Raw genomic sequence first — 12,163 nt, forward strand, 5'->3', positions numbered from 1 at the left:
ATGCCCATGGGAATGACTGTCTTGATCTCTAAGCTTAATAACCCAAGCTTTAACAGCTCAAGAAGGGGCTGAATACCATTCTCTTTATAGAGTTATACCCAGGATTAAGTCTTGACATTGATTAGGCCACCTAGAAACACTATTCACCCTGAGCTTTTACCTCTCCAAAATCTTTAACAGTATTATTGGAAATATTCCAAATTCCAAACCCATTATATCTACAGTTATTTCAGGTTTGGCTTTCTCTTTTCTTCCCCTGTAGGCATGTAGAGAGGTTCTCTTGAGTTCACAAGATTAAGTGATTGCGCATAGGAGCTCTGGTGAAACATAAACCATTTACAAACATTTGTTAGAAGTTGTTTGCAATCTAAAGCAGAAATGACCTGGTCCTGTTCCCAACACCTGCCGCAAACTCGCAGACAGATTGATATCAAAATGTACAGACAAAGCAGTGATAAGCAACGTGACCATTTTAGAAATGTGACTGGGAAATCAATGAATACTTTGTGGGTGTGACAACCCAATAAGGGCAAAAAAAAAGGTGGTTTTAATCAACCTTTATTGGAAGTGGCGTTAGAAAAGGTCACTAACATCATATGTATCTCATCAACCTGATGAGAAACAAGCATGTGCAGAATTATATCTGAATTTCCATCTCCGCTTCTTTGCACTTAGGCTATTTGATTGACCGTAAAGCTCGAGTGGCAGAAAAAACACATGGATGCCAAAAGTTCGGAAGCACGAAGGAAAGGCAAATATCCCAGCTGCTAGTGAAGAAGGGAAAGAGCGCATCGGGAAAATATCTCCTTGCAAACTGCATCTGCACCCTGACATTGTGTAAGCAAAGCATTGGACAGTATAAGAGTCAGCATGGAGTTCAGGCTCTCAGCCAAGATGTCTAACATCTGCAATGGCCAAGGATGCATATCTACAAAAACTGACATCAATCTGTCATTAAGAGGGGTCATATTTTACCTCATTTGACATTAAAATGTAGATTAAAAAAAAATAGGGTTCATGAGTTTCACTCTGTTTGGTGTCTGTAATAAATCAGTCTCATGTTTAGTTTGTTTTTTTTTTGTTTTATGCCAATTACTGAAACAAGTTATTGTGTATCTGAAGTTGGCTAATAGCTACTTTAAGGTTAATTTGTACCCAGTCATTCATAGAAACTCATGCAAATGTGTAATTTGTATATAGAAAAGGAAATTGCAAGCATATTCACTTTTGTACTTCAGCCGTTCTACAAAGGTGGAGTATTTTGCTTCAAACACATTACGTCATCTTGTTACTGGGTGCAGTTGCCCATCTTGTTACTGAGTGCATGCAACCACGTAAAGTTAAAAAAAAGTGAAAAAGTGAACCATTTCACTTCCTAAATCATTAAAAAATATCAGTAAAACTGTCTTCTATGTGCCAAAATCTGACATCTGTATTTTGAATGAAACTTGCCTGACAAAATCACCCCAGGAACTCTGCAAAAAAAATATTACAATTAGACTAGACATGCCTAAATTATGGTTAGCATTAAAGGTTTGTACTAATGGTTCAAAAATGTCTCTGGTACAATGTTTTCATTGTTTCAGATTTCTTGATACAAGTGGCTACAATTTTCAATTCATTGCTTCTTTTGTATTCAAAACATTATTGAATGGAAATGCACTAGGAGACATATGATTGCACAATATAGCAATGTTTTTAAATTCATAATTTGAGTGTTAGGTCAAAAAAAGTTGTGTGGCATTTTTTACATTTTCAATGTGTTTACAGTTGTGGATTTGCTGTATAAACAGCAGCAACAAGTTTTCCACTAGCTGTGGAGGCTTGAGAATACCTTATTAATGTTACAGTTGCCATGCCTTACTGCACATAGTATAGCAAAAAGAAAAAGAAAGGGATGCATACAAGAGATATGGGGGGCATGATGGAGACCCTAACCCTAGTTTTAGACTCAGCTCAATGGATTGGTGCAATCCATCAGCACGTCATTTATTAAGATTTCACAACAGAAACAAATGTACACAAACACTGTTTGTTGTTAAATTCAATATCGCCTTGATGAAATGAGCCACTGATCTGTAAAATTCTACAAAAAAGACAGTTATTAAGATTTGCATCTGTGTTCATGCAGATTATAAAAAACTTAGTTTTTTCCTGTGTTTCAAGTAGTCTACCTTTCAGTGGTTATGGGCACCAGGATGTAACTTCTGAGACAATTTCCTGATGTTTCTCCATGAAGGTTAAATGGAGGGAGAGCATGGGGGCAAAAAAATATGGCTCTCCTCAGATTTCTTTCAGCATTTAATAGGTCTGGGGGGGAATCTGTGTATTGATGATATGAAAGCTTAATGTATTCCCCAGCGAAAATGACTGGGCTCATAAACATAAATAAGGTGAAGCAAAGGCACACAATAAATCAGTCCTAATTTTATGGAAAATTCTGTTTTTTGTTTGACTTTCTAAAATCTTTGGATTTAGAAAAAACTCTTTCCCACTTTTATATTAAAAAAAGGTCGTTTTTAGTGACAGGAACTAAATCTGGATCAGAGGAGAAATTTCCTTTTATTTTGCAGGATGTATATTCATCAAAGAAGCTCCATTGTTCATTGTAGCTCAACTTCAACAATGTATAAATGAGTTCAAGAATTATGGCTATTTTCTCATTTGGTAGACTGAGGCCATTCTAAAAGGGCAGAAGGCATGTTAACTTCAATTTTGCACCTTTTTCATCTTCCCCTCTCAAACTTGCAATATCCAGATATCCATTTTGAAGTTGCCGGATATTGGGAGACTCCACTGAGATTTCGAATTTTTGCTTGGGTCAGTGGCAACCAGTGACCATAATTACTCACAAGGCACCACTCTGCAGGAGGTGTTGAGGGTCAGCCTCATTAGCCTAATGAGGGGGAAACGGAAAAATGAGGCAGAATGACAAGAACTAAAGAAACCCCCACCCCCTCTTTTCCTCCACTTTGCACTTGGTGTTCTCAATAGCAAAGAATGACGACATGACCGAGCTCTGCTTCATCAAACCGGAGTATAAGAAGAGCATCACATTAAGGGAATCTCAAATAGTTGAAAAAAAGTACAACTAATAAATTTTCAAAGTGAAACTATATAAAGAACTCATTATTGTAAAAGAACATTCTGTCCTTATTGACATTTATTGAGTATTTAAAGGAATGAAAAGAAGTGAGGGTGGGAAAGAGTATTTGGGTTTTATAAGTAAAGATGCTTATGAAGTTTTGAAACAAAGCCCGGTTGAAACAGGGGACAGAAGAAGGTCAGTAAAGGAGAGTAAGAAAAGCAAAAAAAATGAACACGTTATGGTATAAGGAAATTATGTCTAAGTGTTTCTGTCATAGCTAAGGCTACAAATTCCCAGCCCTAATCTACCATTGCTTATACTGAATCCGTGCCATGGAACCTTTTCCTCTTTCCAATATTATATCACTTAATGTCTTACCATAAGCAACAAATACAAGGTTTGCACAGCAACTATGCCATGTCACAAAAGCTTAAAGCTTTAGTTTGTTATTCTTTCCATGTGACTATGCTTGCAATAAGATTGCTGTAAGCATTTAACTGATATCACCTGTTAGTTGTATGATAAATGTATAAAGGACATATACTTTATAAAACAATATAAAACCAACACATTTTTACTTAGGTGGCTTAAATATTGTCTGCTTGGTACCTTATAAGAATCGTACCCTCCTGTATACCTTCTTTGCACTGGTGCAAAGTCCATATCATTTCTTCTACTTTTGCCTACCTACTGTTTATTATTTTGTGCTGGTCAAAATGAGTTGATTTTTTTATATAACTGAAAAGCTCTGACTGTGGCATATTATATTAATACGAATGTCTTATTGTTATAATAAAAGACCAATTCACTCACAAGTCTAATATATAGATTAAAAATCAGTATGCTTTAAACACTAAGAAATACATATAAATATACTATTTGTGATATTTGAATCAGGAGAGGTTTATTATCAGTATAAAGAACCAGTATCAGTACTTTTTAAAAGTCAAATGTAACCTTTAAACCTTTTGCCAAGTTTAAGTCTAAAAATTGATGATATTCTAACAGTTGTTTTATGAGGTTTATGATAAAGTGACTGTATGCATGCTTAAAAAATAGGTACATGCTTCCTGAGTGAACTGATATTTGCTCTGGGTGTTCATAAAAGTTACACTGGCTCACACTGGGCTATATTACATGCCAGTGTCCTTTCTTAATTAATGGTTTTCACAATAATCTTGCAAAAAATAAACAAACCAAGGTTCTACCCTAAATAGAAGCTATATCGATGAATAACTAGATAAATGACTAAAAATCAAATGCATTGTGGGAATAAATTAGCTTACATGCAACTGATAAATTCAAATAACTTTTTCTGAGTTGTTGTACTGTCTGAGTACAGGATCTAAGTGGTAAATGCTTTTGTTATTTTAGAAGACCAGTAAAAAGCACATTAATCTCACTTAATTGTAAGAACTAGGGGAAAAGTAGGGATTTCAGGAGAAAGATAAGGCCAAGATTCATTGTTTAATTGATGTAAAAGCTTAGATGGTCACTCTAATTTCTTTCTAAAGTATTTATAAGATCAAGCTGCTCTTTTACATGATGCATCCCTTCATATAAAACAGCTGCTCACATGCTCATTAATTTGTGTGTGTGCATGGATGTGTGTTGGGAGGATGTGCAAGCGAGTACATGTGTCATTTCTTTTACACGTTACACTATTCACTCCCCTTCACCTAAATCCCTATAAACAGCTGACTGAACACACCTGCTGCCCTTGCCAAAATGATATAACTGTTTTTAAACATTTAGCTTCCTACGTAAATATTGTAACTATGTTCAATGATCATGAATAATATAATTACAGTTGAGAAAACGGTTCATTTGAATGATTTTTTTAAATCTTTTTATTAACTTCTCAAAAATGTAGCAAAATTGTGAGATTTGGTTTTGATTTAGTTTTAGCTATTTTGGATGATTTTATCCCTCAGTCTGGCACAACCAGTCTCTTTGTGGTTAGTAGTTTCAGTGTAGTCAGTGAGTAATTTCTATAAGTTAAATATTATTCTTGAGCAGCCTGCTGAAGCTTGTTATGGTCAATACCCCGTTCATGATGGAATTATATGCATCTACAAACATCTACATGTATTAGATTCCACATGCCTCTTGAATTCTTATTCTAAGCCAGGCAGATCTCGTAATGCCCTCCTTTTTTACTTGTGTAAAGTCTTTTTACTTGTGTAAAGTTTTCTCATTGGCCTCACATTTTTTTGGCCTCATGTAGTCCACTGCACTTCTTCATTAAGCAATCAGCTAAGGTCACTAACCATCCAGTTAGATGAAAACATGTAAGTGTTGTTACTTTTAGGGTTTCAAGAGGCATTCTGGTTTTTATCACATTACCATGAGTGTAAAGCTTGCCATAGCTATATTCTATGTCTCAAAACAAACACTTAGTAGTAAATTAGTTACAGAAATATTAAGGTTGGGGTGTGCAGGATTAGTCCTGGACTCCCTGGGGTGTCGGGGGTAGTGGAGCTGCACAGACACACTGCAATGAGGAGAACACCTTTGGCACTTTGTGCTTTTGCTGCAATACGTATCACAATGTTCTGTAACACATCAAGTCCCTGAGAGACTATGCTATACATTGCTGCAGAGAGTGTGTGGCAACACACACACGAACACAGACATACTCAACTGCAATGTGAGAGATACTTCAGGCAAGTGAGGCACTCCAGATCCTGTTCCCTTTTCAAAAGAAACTAGACCACATGCTGCTTCGCCTAGTGATACACAACCACTTACATTTCAAGTGAATATCTCTAGAAATCCAAAAGGCTTTGATCTATTTTACTTACCAGTGATCTAGCCTAAGATTAAATGATCCAGATCTCTTTACACATAAATGAAGATTTATCAGAAGGATATGGCTGTATTACTTTAGTGGAAGTTAAGTAAATTTAGATCATGTTTAAGAGTAGATTAGGTTATCTAGCATCTTTGAGGATAAAAACAAAGTGTGGTTAACTGCAGCTCTGGGCTTCTGGATAAAGGCAGCTTCCTTTCCTTAATCATTTATCTACTTGCGGTGGTGTAGATGATACACTCAGACTCTCATGCCAGAGTGGTCCACTGTTTCCCCACATATGCATCCCCTAATTAAAAGCATTCTTAAGCAAGGCTGTGTGCCCTGTTCTGTGTCCCTGGCTTGACAGCTTCATTAGGTCAAAGCTTTGAGAGTAAAGCCATCCGACATGTACACAGATGTCACACAGTCAGAGGCCGTCGCCATGACACCACATGGCACCAACAGCCTTACTATCTGAAAGGGTTCACATTCCAAGAACAGACATAAATGCAATGTTTAAAGGTGGACTCAACCTTTGATATTCTACTACCTTAATCAAAAATGACATTAGGAAATGGATAGAAGTGAACATGAATATTTTACTGTCAGAGACAAAAATCCACCATTGGAACCTTTTATGACTTGCTGCAACTCTTCACCTTGGGGGAAATTAATCGCTTAAATCTTGAGTAACCAAAAGACTCGAAGAAGTGCAGCTGCCAAAATTGCTAATTGCGATTATGATCCTCACTCGGGCTAGGAAGAAACAGAGACATGATGTCATTCACAAACGTGAGGCCCATTTACTTTGGTTGTAATCCACTTAGCTGTCCTCGTCCTCTGTCAGGGGAAAAATAGCTGTGAGAATTATGCTGTTGAGAACCAGATATATAATGCCGTCACCTGAACATCTATTTTATGTCAATCTGTCAGCAAGTCTTTGTTTATAACAATTAATCTTGATTTACAAGTGGGCCATCAAAATCTGTTCAATCACAAGAAAATCATCAGATCCAATCGTTTCATGTTAACCGTAGACTTGATAGTAACTGATGTTTTCTTCAGGAAAGTGCAGAAGTTATTCAGGGTAACTAATGTATTATTTTCCGAAAGCTCTTGGAGCCAAGGTTCCAGCCTAACATTGAAATATTATCATTAGGATTTACCAAAAGAAATAAAAGAAAATATTACACATCATATCAAAAGCCCACTAAAACAGGAAACTTAGACAGCTAACCTTTTTGCCTAAGCATTGTGTGCAAATTTTGTTTTTCCTCCTATTATTTCCTCTCAAAGTGAGACAACTGCCCTCCATGCAGATACCGTTCCTTGTTAATGAGTAACGTCTGTGTTCGAGTCTCTCTGTCCAGCTTTAAAGGTGTGTTGCTCATGTGTCATAAATAACTGGCGCCTCAGAGATGATGATGTAGGTTTGAGACCCAGTATTAACATGCTTAGAGATAATGGGAAGCACATTGGCAGTAAAGAGGATAAGACACTGTACAATGCCTCCCTGTGTGGTTCTTTCCTGTCAGGAAGTCGGCCGAGTGCTGGCCAGTTCCAGAAAGTTCTGGAGGTCAGTGCCGTGGACAGACTGGGATGAGCTGATAACAGGCTAGAGCTCTGGAGATGAGCGCTTTGTGGAGAGAATGATCACACAGACACCCTGTGGGATGCCAAGTCAAATATCCCAGGGGCCAAGCCTTATCTCTGGAACTGTTGTTTTTTTTGGATACTGTAAAAGTGTCGTAGTTATAACACCGTGGAAAAAAATGACTTATGACTTGAAAAAAAAAAGTTTTCTGTTCTGTTGCTTTTGAACAATATGCTATACAACCCTTGTGATGATAAACCCATTCACTTATGCAAATACATAACTTCCCAGGTAACTTAGGACAAAGTTTTAATGGTTTTTTTTTCTTAATATGATTAACAATTCTAGCATTTGGAATTAATAAAGCCAAGATGTAGTTGTGGATATTACTTACAGATTTATTCTGAGATTATAGATATAATATATAACTGAGATATAATGAGTGTCATTTTCAGAAAAGCTTGCGCATGCTTACTATTGCCACTGGCTGTATTTATATCCCAAGGGCTAAGCAGACGCACCATTTCCAAAAGCTTGCACCTTGTTAAACCCACAACACTGACAAATTACTGCACCATAAACACTTCCACACTTGGCTCAAAAAGATCTGATAGGATTGGACTAGTTGACAACAACTGAGGAAACAAATATCCATAGAAGGATTCTTAAAAATGCCTTTAATTTGTCCACTGTGTCGCTTTTATTGATTAACAGTGGTACTATCAAAAACTACAGTCAAAACTACCCTGTATGTTTTTTGCTACTGGGAATGGAACGTTTATAATGAGGGCTAGAGTGTCAAGTTATAATGAATTTAATGTTACATTCCTGTAATACATTTTCTATTCCCTCTATAAATTCAATTAAAAGTACTCCGTAACAAATGTTAGACGTGTTATAAAATATATTTATGAAATTCCACAACCAAGATTCTTTAAATTCTTTGTTTGCAAAGCTTACAAATATTAGATATCCTGGTAGCATAGAACATATGGATACAAAATGTATTTAGAACACTAAAGCTTTATTTTTCTAACCTGTATTTGAGAGCTGCAGTCGTGGTATGTACTGATTCCAGACTCTGTTAGCAATAACACCAGGCAGAAGTAACTGAAGTAGCATGGCCAGCAGTGGACAGATGTGGCCCGTCTTCCAGAATTCTACAAACCTCATCTTCAGTTTCTTCTTCTAACAATGCAGGAAGTTTTCTCCTTTACATTACTGTTTTGCTGCTGTGGAAAACACAAAAACACACACACAAAAAAATGATGTTGTTACTGATGAAATTTAGCATGTACAGGAAACCTATGATTAGAAGCATGTGTGTATGTATTAGTTTCACTATATATGATTACTGGATGCTGTCAACGGGTAATGGGACGAATTCAACATAATCATAGACTAATCAGTCGGATTCATTCAGTTTGTTTTAATTATAATCAAGACCTGAACTTTCCTATGAGCTAAATATATGTGCCACACATCAAGGACAACATTTACCCAGATCCAAATTGGTCCAGTTTGGTACACACAGGCAACGCATTTTCCCATTAAATTTGAACAGTAATTCAAATCCATAAAACATTTCCACTTGGTTGCAAACCCTTGAGAATCATCTGAATTAAAAGACAAAAAAGTTGGATAAGAGGCCGTTTTCCTGTTCAGCTTAAGGATGCCTCAATAATGCTAAATAAGGCTCCAGATGACATTCCTACACTATGACAGTAGCCATGTTGACGTCTGTCCTGTTTTCTGTAAAAAAAGGGAACCGTTCCAGCTGCACATCCTCGTTTGTAGTGCCACGCTCTGGGGCTGACGCCATCCTGAAGTCGCCAGCACTTGGGAAAGTGCTTCAGGATTTAGAGTGGTCATGGTATGTAAGAGAAACAGAGCCTTGAACGACAAACATTATTACTCAGAAAGCTGCTACCTGATTCTGATGTGCGTGTGTGCCAGCGTGTGACCTCCACTGGACGAGGTTCACCCCGAGGGGAAAACTGACGCATTGTTTAGACAAACGTTCCCATGGCTAATCAGCCCCCTGCAATCTTTATTCTATTTCCTTACAGAGGTCACACTATGTAAACAAATTGCATGTGGAACCTCAAAACACTTCAATGGACATTATAAGTGCACCATTCACACAATAAATAGATGTAGTAATAGTACAACCAAAACATTATGGAACTTTCTACTCATTCAAGTAGGCCAATGTGTAGTATATTTTCAAACCTATTATAACTTTTTTTGCTCTGCTAATTAGCTGGCTGAGAAACCAAAAAAATAGGCTTGTTGAATAGTTAGTTTTCTTTGTGCGTTCTTTACATACTAGGCCTTTTCCCATGGGGTTTATTGTAGACAGAACCATAGAGACCCACTTATACTACAGCAAATACCCCTGTGGAGAGTTTCAAACACAGGCAAAATGAGCTTAGAGCTAAACGTATGCAAAATACAGATAGGGCACATTTTCCCATTCATTCACAATCTCAAAAGGCTATGCCAATTAAGCTGCTACTCCAACACAGAAACTTTTATCAGGATCTTCAGCAGACAGAAACCATTGAGACATTTGAGCCACATGAAATCTAATTCAACACTAAGTTTAATTCCAGCATAAAAAGCCCAGCTTGAGTCACCAGTTTCCACTTCATTTCCACAAGACCAGGGCATCTACTTAAACATCTCAAAGGCAGATGGGATGACTGGGGAGCATCAAAAGGTTTGGAGGAGGCGACAGCTTTATGGCAGCAGTTCGGATGATGTTAAGTCTGATTTACACTTCAGGCCCATTCAGAGTCCATAAGATCTGGACCGATGCCTAAAACGAAATTTACAGCTCCAACCGAGGTGCAGGTGCTTGACTCAAAAAAACAATCAAGCGACTTTCTTGGCTTCCTCCAAATCACTGCAAATGTATTAATCTTTCTGTTGCAGGAATTTAACTCACACTTTTGAATCAGAGACAATATAATTTGAGGTCTGCAAGGTGAAAGCGATACATCTGGTACTAACATAATTCATTTAGCAAAACTGTCCTTCAGGGGGTTTTTATGTCTGTGTTAATAGTGACAGAATCCAGTTGGTGGAAAAGAAAGTATTTAAATCACACCTCATCATTTTCCATTAAACTAGGGTTCTTCATAACTGTGATTTATTAGGAATTACTAACTTTGATTTATGAGGAAAAAAAAGCATGGTTTCCATCATCATTACTGACTCTAAGGAGACTTCTTATCGCCACTATTACAATATGCTTGCTTCTCAGTGAAGAAAGCAGTGCATTTCTGAAACTAATCTAGTGGTGATAAAGTGCAATCAGGTGACAATTTTTTTTTTTCATTTTTCGATTAACAAACCAACATTTGCCAAGGAGGAATTTGTTACTATCTGATTTTTTTTTTTTGGTGTTTGGAACTAGATGGAAAATTAATTTGCAGTCTGAATGTTAATGTTTTATTTCCTGTGACCCAGACAAAAGTCAGTCATTAGCTTTTTCAATACAAGGAAAGAAAACAAACACAAAAGTGTGGGAAAAGCATCACACATCAGGAAGAGGAAGTAGCTGATACTCAGGCACTTCCATGTGACAAGAATTCTGTATGTTAAACAATCTGGTCTTTGGTGGCTTCCCCACTTGACATTGTTTCTTTCGATATATTGCTTTGCAATAAGAAAAAAAAGAACACAGCATACTGAAATAAAAGCTAACAAAGACACTAAGTAAGCAATAAGTAAAGAAATATTCACTGCATTATCTCATCAATCTTAAAGCCAAAAGCCATGAATGCCTGATTGTGTGACCATGAAAAAGAATTTGACTATTGAGAATGGCTTAAAAGAAGTTCAAATAGCAGGTGGTAGAATACTATGACGTTTCCTGTTAAAATGTAAACCCTATACCGAGCAAACACACAATGAGCTCTTCCCCATAAAGAATACTGTGTTAAAAAAGCGGGACATACATGCAAAGACTTAGACAGGGCATGATGGAAGCTGTTAAGCTGAACGCAGTGTTGGTGTTGTCATGGTAATGGATGAGTGCCTTTACTTCCCATAGTGGCCTTGGTGAGCCTGTGATTGGACTGTGGTGAACAGCAGGACACTGGATATGTTTCAGTGATTGCTCGCTATGTAACCTCCAGCCCTTCAGAAATGTAAAGCCTCTCATAAAATTAACACTCATAAAAAGACTATCTCAGAAAATTATGCACTGAAGATGGCCTGAATATTGCAATATTAAACTGCACTTTATTATTTTTATGGGGTCAGAATTTAAAGGATCAGTACCGACACTTATAATTCCCAGTGAAAGTCTAAGCGTTTAATTAGTTAAGCATCACATTCATTTCTGCATCTCGATGTAATAGCATCTTTGAGCACTTGCATTGGTTTTTACTATAATAAGGGATCTGGAACTTTGGCTTTCAAAATATTTTCCAAACAAACCACTATTTCATGCGTTCGAGCAAAACAGATTCTGCACCTGGGTTATAAATGTTTTACTTGTAATTGCCTGGCAGTTTAAGAACCAGAAAAATGACTTCCTATTGACTTTTCCAAAACAAACGTTTCTTATTTGGTAGCTGTAACAATAAAATCGATGCTTCAAAAACCTAGAAGTTGCTGCACTACACAAATCAATATCATTAATTAAGCTGATTCTATCAATGTGTACAGATAACAG

At 36.9% G+C, this 12,163-nt stretch overlaps 1 protein-coding gene across 2 annotated transcripts in view; it reads right to left on the reverse strand.

The window, feature by feature from the left end:
- The window catches only part of si:dkey-49n23.1 (semaphorin-3D), a 56,946-nt gene that overhangs the window by 27,085 nt on the left and 17,698 nt on the right, over nt 1-12,163 (reverse strand). The window contains exon 2 of one of the 2 annotated variants that reach the window (XM_046875154.1): nt 8,514-8,708. In XM_046875154.1, the coding sequence (XP_046731110.1) occupies nt 8,514-8,649 (136 nt within the window). In that variant the 5' untranslated portion in view covers nt 8,650-8,708. The remainder of the gene's footprint in view (nt 1-8,513; nt 8,709-12,163) is intronic. The other variant, XM_046875153.1, reaches the window with a different exon arrangement.

Source organism: Silurus meridionalis, chromosome 19 (genome assembly GCF_014805685.1).
Source record: "Silurus meridionalis isolate SWU-2019-XX chromosome 19, ASM1480568v1, whole genome shotgun sequence".
NCBI lineage: Eukaryota > Metazoa > Chordata > Actinopteri > Siluriformes > Siluridae > Silurus > Silurus meridionalis.